Source organism: Spodoptera frugiperda, chromosome 30, assembly GCF_023101765.2.
Source record: "Spodoptera frugiperda isolate SF20-4 chromosome 30, AGI-APGP_CSIRO_Sfru_2.0, whole genome shotgun sequence".
Lineage (NCBI taxonomy): Eukaryota > Metazoa > Arthropoda > Insecta > Lepidoptera > Noctuidae > Spodoptera > Spodoptera frugiperda.
The window spans coordinates 7,107,336-7,123,671 of NC_064241.1; the positions used below are offsets into that span (position 1 = coordinate 7,107,336).

Genomic DNA, 16,336 nt, shown 5'->3' on the forward strand with positions numbered 1-16,336 from the left:
TATATTGTAAAATTAATCTAATCAACAGTTGTGTCCACTTCCGAACAAGCTACTCACTATTTACTTACACCTTAATTAATAAATGACCAAGGCCTGTTATCTTTTATCAAAATTATATTTATTCAACAAGCACCAAGCACGCCTACCGTGTAATACATACGTTATATTTGTAATCTAATCAAAGAACTAATTTAATCGAACCAGTAAAAGTCGTTAGAATTGGATTCTAAGAATATACTTCGAAAAACAAAATGTTTTTTTTTTGATAAAGTAGGTCGATTCCGGTACAAATGTGTTGGAAAATAATTATTCGACTCGATTAGATATTGTTTTAGGGACATAGGTAAACAGAGCCTGTAGCCAAATGCCATTTAGCGCTTGTCTACTTGTAGAGTAGAAAACAAAATTGTATGAAATTGACATAAATTTTGACACTTGTCTGTTTCATCCCCATACATTGAATGTTCCACTCTCTGTAGCCAAGCAATAAAGTAGCATTTGGCTAGAGGTTTACACTTGTTATAGACACTAGACCTTTATGTTCTATACATATATTATAAGCACTTCTATGTATAAGCAAACAGCTACTAAAGTGCACAAAACGAAGAGCATTTAAAGAAATTAAATCAAGATATTATACAATAAAGAAATTAGTAGTCCCATTATATAAGACTCGTAATATAAACAATAAATAAAATTTTCATATTGTGTTTATCTAACTTAACTCTAAATATAAGTACATAATATTAAACGTCGATATAATGTACATATTACTAGTAACAAAATTGATTGACAGTATTGACAAGAGATCAAAGCCTGGAACATGATTCGGGTGGAATTATGTAGCATTATGTGTCAAACCGTCGTCAATCTCTGTCATGACAGCTGTGACAAAAACACATGCCCTGTAATGGCGTAAAAGTTAGATTTACGAATTAATGAGTACGTAATATATACAGTTGAATAACACCCCTCATATTTTAGCACAAGAGATCAACCACCTGTATTTTGGTCACCTGTATTTGATTGAGTTGACTGTAAGGTGTTGGTATTGGTTGGTGTCTAGACACCATCTTACTATTGTGAATCTAGAGTTTTAAAAACTTGGTAATTGCAAATCTATCCAGATCTGTCAAAACATTAGGTTTCAATATCCATTGAAAACAAGATCTCATGTAGATGTTACACCAGTTAGGATTTGACTAACGAATAGAGTCGTAAAGTAGGACTGTCTGAGTTTATCTGTTTGTTGTCTTATTATTTTTTAATCCTACACCTATCAAGGTACTGACTGTAGTTTTCAATGTTTTTTATCCTTGTTTGTATGTAATTTCGATGTAAATATTATGATTAGGTGTTTTCTGTTGATCATTGACTTTCATGTAGCTGACTATAACAAATAAAAATATTGGAATATCGATAACGGTCAGCCTATTTACTCATAATCTTCTGTTAGTAAGAGATTCTAGTAATCGTTTTACAAATCATTGTGTAATAAGTCAACATAGCCAAACGCTAAAAAAAACATGTGCTGACAAACTGACTGTGGTCATAATTGCCGACAAACCTACTGAGGTCACAGTCACAATTGCAAATATGATCAACTATGATAATATTTTTATTTTGTCTGACAGATAAAAGTTAATAAAAAATTTGAACACGTATCTTTTCCCTGTACCTAATCAACAAATTACAGTGATGCATTGACTCGTAACAATGCATGACGTCAAAGTGTGTTTTATTCTTAGCGATGACGTAGGAAAACCAAAAAATGTCACTCACATAGGTACTTACTTTCGTACATTTACATATAATTATGGATTATGTTATAAATGTGGGCTTAATAAAATAATACTTTTGATAAAAACGGCTACTCTAATGACTGATTAATTTTTGAAAAACATCCTTCATCTCTACATGGGTATTATGTTCTAATCGGAGTAATACTTCCAGAGATTAAATAAAGAGGCAAAAAGTAAAAATAAAATTAAAAATGTCTCTACTAGACGACAGTAACGTATAGAGTAACTCTTGGTATGATCCACAAATTGTTGTTTCGTGTCTGAGTGTGATGTGTATGTAAACTCGTATGTTTGTAAACGCACCCACAACACATGAGAACGTGCTAGTATGAGGAAACATTAAAAAAAAGAAAAGGACGAGGTAAATAGAATGTTACTTTTAATCTTACATTATAATTTTTCTTCTAACCTCCCATTGAAAAGTCAAAGTCGATTTAATGTGAGTGAAATAGAATAGAATATAACTTTTAGTCCTGCACTATAATTATTCCTCAAACTTCCCTTTTAACCAAGTCCATTTAATGTTTTCAAATAAGTCTCCCACAACGTGTTGGCAGATCTCTCGGGCCAATTGTTTAGAGTCCCAATCTCATTGGACGTTGATTGTACTTCATTGAATGCCGATGAATTCCTTATGAGGAAGCCAGATAACCTTGGAGGAGCCTTTGACGTTCAATTGTGACGCTCATCCATTACAAATCTATGTGCCTTGTGCCTTAGAATAGTTGAGTATCAACCATTGTTTGACGCCTCCGAAAAGGTTCTTTGTAAAAGGACTAGATATTAATTATACAGCTTTTTATACACTTGGAAATTAACTTCGCTAAGGACTGTCTTTTTTGTTAACTCTTGATTTTGAAGGCATTCTAAATAATTCTCGCCTGAGAAGGCTCTTGCCTGAGAAGTATGTTGCAGTGTAAAAAAATGACTAAATTAATTTGATATTTACATTATTTTACTGCTATTATGTTTATTTTCAATTCACTACCGTAAAATCGGGTTTGTTTGACCCTAGGGGTAGTTTTGACCCAAACTTTTAGACCAATGAAAAAGTAATATATATCTAGATTCCTATTGGTTATAGGATGTGGATCAAAGTTACCCCAGTGGGTCAAAATAACCCGAACTTACCCGGTAATTAATAAGGTACCTACTCAATGTTTTTGTACAAACTCAACTGTGCTCCAATGACTAACTGTATGTAGGTGTAGCCTTATAATTATAAATATGTAATTATTCAAATTAAGATGTAATAAGTACCTTCGACATTGTAACTAAGTATGATATTAGTATTGTACTAGTTGATTATTATAAGATTTTTATATGCTTGCTTCTTAACTCCTAATATTAAAATCAATAGCATCATTCTTAATTGAAAATCTAATAAAGGATATCTAACAACCTAAAGGGAAATTAAATTGGTAACAGCTATAAAAGGTGCTTATTTTTAGCCATCACCCGCTTATTTCTGTAGTCGAACTGCACAGCCATATTATAGCCAGCTCTTCAATGGTGTGACGTCATTGTATTGATCGTCCAGTCAGCCAGTACCTGTTACTGTCAATGCGCCATGGGCATACGTCATCAGCCTATAGCAACACCGAAAAATATAGAACATACTTATTTAATTTTTATTTAACACTATATTTTTTTCTTAAATTTAAAAATGTACTCTACATTTTATTTGTAAAATTCAAGTTTTCTTGCTGGCAACACGCCTAATACGTAATACCTATTTAGTGATTACCCCTAGGGGTGCCATAGCGCATGCGTAAAGAATATGGCGAAGCGGCGACGACCTCTCTGCAGGGCGGTAGTTGCCGTTCAATGCAGGCACGAATTGAGCTACCCCGTGCAAATATATTTTGTTTAGTTCTGTTAATCTTTATGTTTTGTTTTACTTGTTAAATCAATCAATAACAAACATTTTATCGGTTTTGCCAAAATTTTTATAACATATTTTTTTTAAAATATACTTTGTGTTTTAAAGATCCTTTTTAAAGGGGTCAGTGCTGTTCAAATTCTTCCCTGTACAACATTTGCATTCGGCTACCATCGTGAGAGTTCGTGCATTTCCGTGAGATTCGCCTTCCAACCCTCGGCGACATGGCTCTATCGCAATCTGGAAAATCTTTACAACATTTCCTTCTATTTTCCCTAAAATATTAAGTTTTAAGTGAAAATGTGTTTATTAGTAGTCAGTATAAATGAAGTTGATGTAGTATATTGTTGAATAGTGAGTTTGTATGGTTTTGTTTGGTGTCAGTGGTAGTTAATTGTTGTGCTTACACATTGTGCTGTAAGGGGTGCACGCAGTTCAATACTAAGGTAAAGATTGTAGCGAGTTCCAACGCTATTTTAAACGAGAATTGTAAGAGGAAAATCCGACATTCTTTAGCGATAAATGTAGCATGTGTTTTAAGAATTTTCTGCAAAATATTTACCCGCAGTGTTTAATAGAATGCTCAAAATATGTTGAAAGGTTATTTTTAAGTGGCTAATTATACATGTTTCGTACTTACAGATTCGAAGCCATGAAAGACGTCGACGACGACTATGACTGAAAGGGGAGACGTCAATAGGATGCTGGGTAAGTGAAGTTTTTCTTAGTAATCATAGTAATGATAACAACAAGTAGGTACGTGCCTATATACGAGTAACTATTGAAGAACGAGCCGATGCTCTAATCACGCTAATCCTTATTAGCGCATTTAGCATTTGCACCAGAATGATTTATTCAAAGGGCACGTATGCTACCGTGTAGCTTAAGGAAACACAAATAATAAACCTTTTTGTAACCGTCCATAGTTTTCATCGGAATTATTTAGTAGTAGTACTAAATAAATACTTTCAAAATTGTAATATTATAATCAAATCGATAGTAACTTACCACAATACTAAAATTATTGAATATAATATATAAAAATGTATTGAAACTATTACGTTTACTATTCTTAAGAGTTTGGTTGTAGGTAGGTTCTAGAGCTATTTTTTTTGAATAACTGTGAAACACTTGAAAATTGAAACGAAAATCAATTTTCTTATTTCTATGTTCTTTGGTAGGAAGGCCTTTACCCTGCAGTGGGACAAGCATGGCTGAAAACTAAATCTATGTTCTTTCCTAAATACAAATGGCAAACGAAATGCGGACGTACTGTACTCCTTGAAATCCTAAATCGTTATACCTATATAAGACCTACTTGAACAAAAATATTCATATGGGACTTGTAAGGTGAAAATCGTGTTCTCCTCATAATTTTAGCTTTTTTCTGTTTGCGCCATACTCGACGATACGCACCACTTTACGCACACGCAATTAGAATGACACTATTATAAACAACGTTGAGTGCGAACTTTCGCAAGAATACTTACATATGGATAATGGGTTAGCTATTTATAACAGAACATAATAACAAACCTTTAATTCTTCCATAGAATAGTTAAATAGACAATGTACGTTATTACTCATAGCCCTTTATGTTTGAAAGATCAGATCTTGAATCTTAAAACTTACACATCGATACCTTAATTGGCAAACTACCTAACTGCTAAACTCCTTATGAGCTAATTTTTCAGGAGATACTTAAAACTCTATCATAACTTTTGTTCCATACGTGTTAACAAAAAAAAAAAAATGTCAAAATGTGGAGTTGGCTGGTTTGCCAATTAAGAAATCGATATGGATAATGATAAAACTTAATAATTTTACTGAGATCGTAGGTCTAGTAGCTACAGCAATTGTTAATTTTCTACATAGTATGTAGCTGTTTGTCAAACATTATTTACACACAAGGATTATATAAAAAAAAATGTTTTGCTTGTAACGTTGAACATAACTTTAGATTCCGTGCTATAACTGATAATTTCCAAAATATAATAACCAGAATATACACTTTCTTTCCTCTAAAATGCTATTTTTTGATCAAAGAATACATTACGGTTATATTCAACAACGAGCCTCTAAAAGACTTGTTGGAGCTCGCTTGGTGGTCGTAATTTGTCATGCTTGTGTCATTTGTCATCATCAAGTCAGTATTCAGTATTCGTTTAATATTTAAATCAGTATTAAAGTCTACTTTAAATGATGTAGGCATTCCATTGCGGATGTCACGGGGAACGGTTCCGCGTCGCCATTATACGTGGACTGAATTATACGTTTTGCTTCGTTTTTCATTGATTTTTTAGTTATGCAGATTATAATACTTGATGATGATTTTGTTATTTATTGAATTTGTCTTTAGCATACGTTTATACTTGGATTATTACTTTTTGGAACAAAAAACTATGTTCTTAAATATCTTACTGTTCACACAGTAAGATATATAGCATAGCATAATTTTCGAGACAAAAAATTGACGTCATGAAAATAATAATAATTATACTTGAGGAAAAACTGCATTTGAAAAACGAAAATGTATGATCATTTTAACTTTATTCTTTACTTTATGTTCAAATACACACTATTTGTTTTAAATGCTGTGTTTAACATTTTAAGTCCATTATTTTAATGTTTTTACATACGAGCATTAACATCCTACCTATACAAAAGGCAGGAATTTTCTTATAATCCATCTTTTGAAAACTCTTGTTACTTAATTGCACGTTAAATGACTTTTAACACGTTATTTTATCACACATATACACGGTACGGTACAACGGTACGGTACAACATCTTCACATATCAGAATATTTGATTTGATTTGATCAGCAACATATTCTTTATGATCCTAAAGAGAGTTCAGACGAAATTGAAATATATGACACCATTATATACTGCAGACAGATACCTAAACGTTCCAAAAAAACCTTAAAAATAGACATCATTTTTTTCCGACCCGTCGAAGTGAAGTGGGTCTCTAATTTATACCCTAACTGAATCTACCCATTTATTCCGCGGTGGCTTAATGTAAAAGTGATGTAATTAAGCACTCCGGGAATTAAAGGGATCGATGCGGAGAAAATATCATCAGTTTGTGATTTTAATCGAGTTATCCTCAATTAGGGTCCGACTGATAACTCCGTAGTCCGTAGTCCTTCAATATTTGCACTTGCCAAGCAATTATTTGGTTCACAAATATTAATTTACTTGTCAATAGAGTTTGAGCGGTTCAGACTGTTGTGTGGTGACGTAACGCTTAGTTAAACGTAGTTAATTGGTTTTCTCTGTAGCATAAATCTTACAGCGGTCTGTGATGTTTGAAGGCCTCGTCTACAATCTGGGATGTTTGAAAATGAATTTTCACGACAATATGAGTTATTTCACTGTCAAATGGAACATTGTGGATTTTATATAAATTATGTTAGTAAAACGAAACTTGTGTGTCTTTGGGAATTTTGTATGAACCTCTTGTATAATGAATAATTCATATTAAAAGTCTGTTTGAGCCATTTCCGTAAATTAGGTGTTTCTTGATTTCCATTCGAAGCAAAGAAGTAAAGTGAAAAGTATTTTTCTCTAAGGATCCATTCAAAGTGAAGAGTGGAATATCTAAAAGGTTAGCGACCTAAAAATGTCACATCGTTGAGGCTTTTTTATATTCATTTTCTCGGTTTATTCGGTTTAGCATAATCTTTACGTAGTTTCTGTTCTGTTTTCATACATATCCAGGATTATACTGGTACTACAAAATATTCCCCAATTCTCTATACAATTGAAATAACCATAAACATATTGAAGATTGAAGATATTGTAGTGGAACATCATCGTCATTACAAATAAAAGATTTTATCGATTGACTGACTGTTGATACTATCGCCTAAGAAAAGTGTAACACTGACAGGCCACAGATGATATCTTTCTTAGATGAGAAGATTAAAACAACATTTCATAATATTATTCAATAATAATTTTATCCACAACGAAGTTATAGACGGTTGAAATTGGCCTGAATGGCTTTGAGAAAAGGATGGTACGGCCGTACCGCTAAAATAATTTTTGAGCGACTTGGCAGGGGCAGTCTCCAGATACCTATTTATTAAGATTTACTCAATCTGAAAACTGAGTCTTCATTAACTTGCAAAGCGAACTAATATTATCAGCTATTATTAATAGCTATTTCAAATAACATAAAAGAAATTAAACTATTACTAAAATAAAACATAAAACTAGTAAAGTACTTAGGTACGCTTGCCAACTGTTGTCAACAAGGCAATCATGAAGCTTTTAACTAAAATTGTTTCAGCTGAAGTCATTTGTATGCACCCAAGCAGTTTATACTAGTACATACTACATAGCTTTCTGCTAACCTGTTGTTTGCTCGTATATTGATAGCTGATATAATTAATTAGCTACGTGCTGACACCGTTAAATTAATGTTTATTGTAATTGGATACGCAAAGCACATCAGAATAGAAAGCACGTAGGCTCACAGTGTGCAGTGATTACCGCTATGCCACGAGTACCTTCATACTGCATAGCAGCATTTCTCTATAATCCTTCGGTAGAACAAGTGGTAACTAGTGGCAACATTCCAAATTCTTCCAGCAAAGATATAAAAAGTATGTTAGAAAATAATCTTAGAACAACAATGGACGATAATTCTAATAACTTAGTAGAGAGTGCACTCAGCAACATCGTATTAAAAATGATTGGACGTGTGTGGTGTGTATTTTTAGCCTTATATAGAAATCACGCCAAGGCTCCCGGAGTGTCGCCGCGAGATGGAACCAGTCATATGTTTGTCTCTCGTCATTGTACAACAGTGATAACCTCTCGATAAACAATTCTTACTCCCACACGAGAGATAAACCTGGAGAGCATTCAAGAACTATCAACATTAGTGTAGTGCTCAGGGACACGAATAGCTGTGGTTATGTGTTATTCAAATAAACGCGTACAAAAAATCAAATTCAAACTCGTTTTGAAGAACAACAATAGCGAACGGCAAAGCAATAAACAACTAGTGCATGAACTAAAGATTAGCAAGAGAAAGAAAAAAACAGTGCCTCTAAGATAACATTTAGTAGACGTGGTAGATAAAGATAAACTGGTCTAAAGTTCTTAGTAACTGTGCAAAATGATCGCCTTGGTGTTGTGCTTGGTTGGTAAAATAATTGAAGTGACAAAAAGTGCACACAATAATTGTGAATTGGAACAATTTGAACCCAGGAACAGAAAAACTCGGAAGCGCAGAAAAAGACCTCGGAAAAAGAGGAGACGGCAAGGTAAAGTTTTTAATTCCGTGATAAAGTGCTGTTCTGATCTCATCTAACTTCAAGTTACCGGGGAACTTTTGTAATTTCAGTCATTGGTTCATATAGAATCTTGTATTTCTTGAATTTGCCATCAAAACAAAATCAAGTGACAGGTGATGTTGACGTAATCGTTGACATTATGCACCGATAGTAATATTGGTGTTAATAGCAGTACTACATAGTCTAGTCATTTATTCATTGTTTATTTCTAAACGCCCTCGTTACCCTGTATATTCAACCTATCTGTCTAGCCAAGGTCATCAGTTACTACATGATGTAACCACACGTGGGATGCCAAGTGGTACGACAGTGTCAGGTTTCAAAACAAAAAGAAAATCCTTTCTAACGACATCTGTGGGATACAGAGGCAACTAAGTAGTAAGTGCATCGTTTGACATATGTATTGATCGAAGACGGAGTAGATTGCAGTTGGTATCAATTATTATTACTAGATGGCGCTAGTTGATCAAGAATATTTATTTTTAACTATTAGTTCTAAAATATGTCTTACACATTGTGTTGAGAAGAGAAATTAAACCTTGAGTTGCGCTTATAATTTCTTATACTTTGTCATTATAAGCCCTATTTAATTGCTTGTCATAAGAATTCCACATTAAAAACTTCTAAAAAGTTGTTTTTATAGGCCATCATATTAAAATTTCTAATTCTCTCATTAGTCATTTAAACTTCTAATAAATAAATCATAAGATTATAGACACGACGGAAGTTGAACGACAGTTTAATGAAAGAGTTTATTATTCTTTTGATTACGTGCAAATCTATTTCGCAATACATTTGCTGCGTCCGGCTTTCGTGCCTTTGTCTGTCACTAAAAGGACGTATGACGAATACTTGACCGAATGAGCTAAGTGTAGGCGAAAAAGCCGGCTAGAAGAGGCACTTCACAGTCAGGGCCGTTTTCAAAATTTACATGTTGACGTCAACGGTAATCTTCAGTAAACGGTGCAATTACTTACGTCAAAATGTGTATGATTCCCAAAAGGAACATTATATTCTTCATTTCACATAAACCTTCTACGAAAATAATTAACCAAATGGCTAAAAAATTAAGTACAGGTCTAAGTTGACGATTAATTTTAGAAGAGACTCACTCCCAAAGTCCGCAAAAGGCCGGCAACGCACTTGTAACTTCTTCTAGGGTTGTCCACGGGCGACGCCGATTACATACCATCGGGTGATCACTCCACTCTTGCTGATCAAAATAATGAAGTCATAATAACTAAACCTAATAGTCGATTATGCATATTTTTGCAACAAACCCATCAATTTCTCAAAACAGTTGTATACGCCTATGTTGATTTCTGCGTCTGGATACAATAACAGAGTAATTGCCTAGTAAGACCTGTCTACTGCCTATACCTTTGAGGAAAAGACGTGGGAAATAGTTATGAGTTCAATATGAATACGAGTATGACTAAACCTTCAAATAGAAACGCCCATTAGACATATTGCGGTTCTCAGAGCCTTATAGTTTTACTTCACGTTTAATTTATAGCTGGAGAAGTGTTAGTGTCGGACACTGTTTTACTAACAATTAACTGTATAACGTATGGTTGTAGACGAAGTATGGGAATGAGGAACAGGCAATCCGCATTAGTGTCTCGATTTGCGAGGTCATTCACTTTGCTCTGTAATATGACTGATTTGGCGAACATACCGTTACGTTTTTAGCTATCCGGTGTTACTCTGTTTGATACAAATATGATCTGGTATTTACTTACTCTATTTACCTCGTATTTTTTTCAATTTATGTTTGATATTGAGGTTGTCTGGAATTCCCTCACGTCTTTTTACAATTTACATTAGATTTTTAACGTACTCAACTGGTAAAAAATGGGTAAATTAAAACATTGTGTGATGTGCACCTCTGCCTACCCCTTCGAAGATTAAAAGCTCTGATGTCATGTTATGATATACTAGTCCATGTTTAAATTGAAATTATTTGAAGAAAACAAGGTTTCTGAGATAGCGGACTGTTGACTTTAGAATGATTATTTTGTGAATTTCTGCAGTAAGTCAAAGTTAGTTGTGTAGTTAACAAGCTGATATACAGAGCCATACATAGACCCTTGTTGTTATCTTCACCAGCAAAATCTTTTTAAAGGTAGTCATTATATATTTATTTTTTATGTTTTTGTGAATAACTGAAATTCAGTAACATTCAAATTAATCTAGCCTTCAAAGATCGTATAATTATTATAAAACAATAATTATTTTCATGCATTTGTTAACAATGAATTATTCATTAGACCTGCATACATAAAACCAGTCAATTAGCCACATTTTTATCATTTTATTTAAGATAAGTACCTAATGCTTCAAACACGCGCCGCATTTATCCAAGTCACATCTGTTTATCATTTATTTATACAATAGTGCGTTATGAGTGTAAGTTTGACCATTACCACAGATGGTATTACTTCTATTATTTATGCACCCTACTACCTTTTGAGAGACTGGCGGTAAACTGTGACGTATCTACGGAATGAAGTTGGCGCGCATGCGTACGTCAGTTACGGGCGCTGCGCCTGCGCGTTTGACGCTTTACACGGCGGTGCTGTGATCGTGATCCGATTAACAACGTCAGTTTTATTTTTATTCGAACATACAATACTATGATTATTACATTTACTTGTGCATCGTACTGCTTGATCTGATTAACATGAAGACCTTGTCACGAATTTATAATGTTTCTTATCGAAATTCTCTGTAGCGTAAACAGCTGCAATTTTAACAATTGGCTGCGAGCGTAGAAAAATTATATACAAGTGCTTCGATTACACATTCCTTAATCCAAGCATTATTTTCCTGTTTGCATTCCGCGCAATGTGCCGCAAGTGTTAAAACTATCCCGTCGTAGTGTACTCCAATTAATCCCGTTCTATTAGTATCCCGTCCCGTTCCCGTCGCGATCCCTGTCACTTGTGGCTATGTTCACTACGTTCGCTGTCTCGTTCCCGCGCCCCGCGCTCATTCACGCGATTCATCCAATATTCCGACCGGGAATTCGGGATAGCGCGCTCGCAGCTGTCAAATCAAGCGATACGCGCACGACTAGTTTGTAACAATATAGTATTGTAACCTCGGTTTTTTTCACTTGCAGTGTCTTTACTTGTGTTTGTCACGTGCAAAAACAATGTGAAAAGTGGTTGTTAAATATTTCTAAGTAACTTGTATCCTTTCTGACTTGTAATATTCCTAAAATCGATCGTAGACGCGAAATATGAGGTGTTTTTACCCTCGATGTGTCGAAGTGTATAGTGATGAAGGTGCCTGATTTGCGATAGTGTACCTTATTCGAACACTACATAAAGGATACATTGAGAAAAGAAAATGCGGATCAAGACACACTCAGATTTTCGCCCGAATGGTAAATAATTGATAAATAAGTATCTGTACAGTAGAGATAAGAATTAATCCAATTAGATTAATAAACTAACAGATAATGTGTACGCTTGGGGTCCTTAATTGGCATTCGTGATTTAATTCATCCGTAAATTAAATAAATATATTTATATTCTATCTACCTTTGAACCTACCTACGTACATACGCCTACCTCTGCCACCTGATGATTATCAAGAATGTATTTTGGTATTTGAATAATATTCTTATAGCAACAAACATTATAAAATAATGAAACTGCCCATAGTATACAATAATGAAGCACTTGCATCACTGCATGCGGGTGCTGTCGATGTCGTAAGAATGATGTCTGATTGTCAGTGGTTGATGTAGTCACATTAGGCACGGCTAATAATTGCAATGAAAATGTTCTAACACGCTATTGTTATTAAAGAAAGTCAAATTTCACTGGCTTACGTTTTTTTCTTATGTAAAAACTTTCGTAAGAATTGTTCTTTACAAGTGTCAAAACTAGTAAGTAGAATGTCGTCTGTGAAATGGTAATTTGTTATATTGTTTTGGTACTCGGTAATTTCACATCCTTAACGTTTCTTTTTGTTGCATAAACAACGTTTTGTATTCGGTACGTGCTTGTTTATTGACAGTTGTCGGTATGCTAAAAAGAACTCTAAGAATGTAATGCACTTAAAGGCTTTAAACAAACATGGAAAGACTTTAAATAAAAGTTTGAGAAATTACTAACTTGAGCATATTCTCACAACAGACGCTGATTTGTATCGTAAGAAAAATATAAGTAGAAAGTCGCACACTCTTATCGTTCCACGCGTGTCTGTTCGATAGGCTATCACAGCTATCAACCATGGCGATCTAGCTATATTACAATAACTTTTATCGCTGTACTTGGCAGACAAGAAAAGATTTAGAAAATAATTTAGCATAATTAATGAAACTGGAATAAGAATAAAAAATTGGCAAAATTGTTTATGAACACGGTATGTATACCAATACCATCAAAATAAAAAATATCATCAAACGTTAAATTTAAGACTTTATGTTCAATCTGGTAATCAAGACACAAAAGGTACCAGGGAATCAGCAAATAAAAGAAATTGACTAATCGACGAGAAAATTAGACCAATCTCAAGCAATTGGCAAACTTCGATCGAACTTGGACAAAGAACTGTGACCCATGACATTTAATATGTAGTATAGCACAACAGAGAAATCTGTGACCACTTCTAAATTATACAGGTACTGAGGAAATGGTTTCGGCTCATTGCAAACGCGTTAAAGATTAGCACAGTCATTAGAGTCGTCGGATTATAGCAGAGAATTGAGGCTCAAAGCGTTCTAATGATTTAAATTACGATGACTTGAGCTGTCCTCTCGTTGGGGCAATTGTCGGACGAGGTCGGGCGCGGTTTCATCACGAACACAAATACTTACAATAAAACGTCTTCCATATGGCGCATAGCGGTCCGTATGGGAGACGAAATAAATATCATGTGAATCTGAATGCAAACAGCTTTGTATGCATATGTTATGTCTATTGAATATGTCACCGCTCTCCGCTCACAAGCAGAACCCTAAACAGTATTTGGTAACCAAAACAATATTTGTTGCTTCAAAACCGCTGATGTTGTTCTTTCTTTTACCATCACGACGAAAAGGGTCACTGTCATTAAGTGCATTGTCCCTACCCTACCAAAATGTTCAATTTACATGCTAAATAATACAATATTGTTTTTGAAGTCTCGGTTCAAGCCCAGCAGACAATTACTGTAATTTCATTGGAGTCGTTTTTTAACTTAAAGGCCAGACTGGCAGTGTTTGTGATTGTTTTTTTATTAACTTAATTGACTGTTTCACTCAGCCTTTGTTGCAATCGTTGTCTAATTGGACTTATTGGACGAAGTGCAATAAATCTCTTTTAAATAAGTCATTGGATTATTGCCCTTTTTTACGGAAAATCATCCAATGACATCTCCCACTTTAGGCGAGGCGAGAGGGAGTGACAGACTCTTACTGACTAAAAATCATCCGTTACTTCTGCTTTTCGAGCCGGAGCCCCGGTAAACCCGCTAGGTAATCCGCAGCTCCAGGATTATAACCCTACAACGCAGTTATGAAGTAGTCACCTATAGCATCTGATTCATCCGTCAGGAAGTACAAGATTAGAATGTCAATAGCATCGGTTTGTATTCATATTAGCCTTTCGTGTCAGCTGTTTTACCATGACAAAATAACCGAATTAAGCCCCGACATTGTGTAGAACAACAATACCAAGAACTGATTCATAATGTATGTGTAGCCCCCAGAGTAGTAAACCAACAAAAATGTGAACATTAGTCGAACAATATTGTTAATACATGGCAAACGTTTTTTTATACTTTACAGAACCACTTCCCATTGTTCTTTTGGACACCACAATTTTGTTAATTACAGCGTTATATTGTTATTGTTAACATGTTTATAACAACCTTTCATTTCATTGAACCTTTTCGAATTGCTTTAAACAGTATTTCAATCACTCTATCAGTGGCGAACAAACAAACACTTATTGTCTTTCAAAACTAGGCAGGTACTTATTTTCAGAATAGTGACTAGAGTTAGGTTACGTCTTACATTGTTTTATGTAATTTATGCGATACCGATTGCTATCAATGTTAGTATTATGAATGTGAATAAATTAGTAACAATAAACATTCGCTATAAATATTTTGAACTTGTCCTACATGTAATGGATTACATGCAAATAAAGAATCATATTTTTTCCTGAAATAAAACTTATCTTGACCTTGTCCAAACACGCGACCATGAGATTTAGCAAAGAAAATATTATTATACTTTTTCATTATATGGTAATGACAAGTATTTGATCAACGATAAGGCTTACATTCTTCATTAAGATTGCCGTGATAAGAGCCGTCAGTTACCTACTCGAGGCTGTCTGCGAGCCTACCCTTGACACCCTCGCAGGGAGAGGCTTCCTTATTCAATCGATTCACGATCCACCCTCCTCGTTGAATGCGACACAAATAAGTATTGACTCAGGTGACTCCCCATCACTACACACAGGCAGGCTATACTCGTATCTATACACTTACCTAAATACCACCTTTGTTTATAAATCCGCTTATGAGATTTTATAAGATATTTTTTATTGGCAAACGTGACGAATTCAATGTAGGACCAATACATTAGACCAGTCTCTATTGTCAGTCAACACGTTTGGTTTCGTGTTACAATTTATCCGTGTCTATTGAACTAAATCCATCATTTCTGTCTAGAACTAGAGCGACGTTCTATTGAACACAATGAATGTAGGTGATGCTTCCTTAGATAACTTTGAGATATTTCAAAATGGACCGTGTTTCCAGGCATTCGCTTATATTGGCGGCGTTGAGGGGGCGTATCAGATCGGTTTAACAAAAGAATCTGGAGTCTGAACTCATTTAACCCTTGCTAATGATGCGTGTATACTTGATGCCGTTGTATGTGCGTACATTTTCGCTTCAATCGAGTAAAGATAATCATCTTAATAGCAACTAGCTCGTCAAGTTGCGTGATGTACGCGAGCAGTTTTGATGTACGTATGTAAGTACCTTAAATAGGGAAAGTATTCGTTTTATCTATGTTCACTCACATTTTAGTTACGTCATCGTATTCTTGTAGATATTCATTACGTATTTTAGGTGTTTTTCTATGGAACTTAGTTGCGTAAGTGTCGGTAAAAATATTGAATCATATACGTACGAAGAAGTTGTTATCGTAAAGTTCTTAAAGGTTTTGTTTTGCTTGGTTGGTAGTGTTATTGTAATTTGGGAATTTTATCACATACTCTTAATTCGTTACCTAATACTCCCAGATGATTTTCAAGCATTGGCGCATTTCAATAAACACTATTTCAATATCCGATTTCCTGTTCCACTATTTTGCATCCAGCCATTGGCTG

General features: G+C 34.5%; 1 protein-coding gene across 31 annotated transcripts in view; it reads left to right on the top strand.

Annotated features, from left to right (window-relative positions):
• Nucleotides 1-16,336, top strand: part of LOC118269872 (uncharacterized) — a 73,745-nt gene that overhangs the window by 1,079 nt on the left and 56,330 nt on the right. For 6 of the 31 annotated variants that reach the window (XM_035585216.2, XM_050707063.1, XM_050707076.1 and 3 more), the window contains one exon: nt 4,327-4,392. In XM_035585216.2, coding sequence (XP_035441109.2) covers nt 4,359-4,392 — 34 coding nt within the window. In that variant the 5' untranslated portion in view covers nt 4,327-4,358. Of the gene's footprint in view, nt 1-3,612; nt 4,131-4,326; nt 4,393-8,475; nt 8,967-11,442; nt 11,600-11,958; nt 12,388-16,336 lie in introns of those variants that run through there. The other 25 variants (XM_050707074.1, XM_050707069.1, XM_050707071.1 and 22 more) reach the window with 16 other exon arrangements.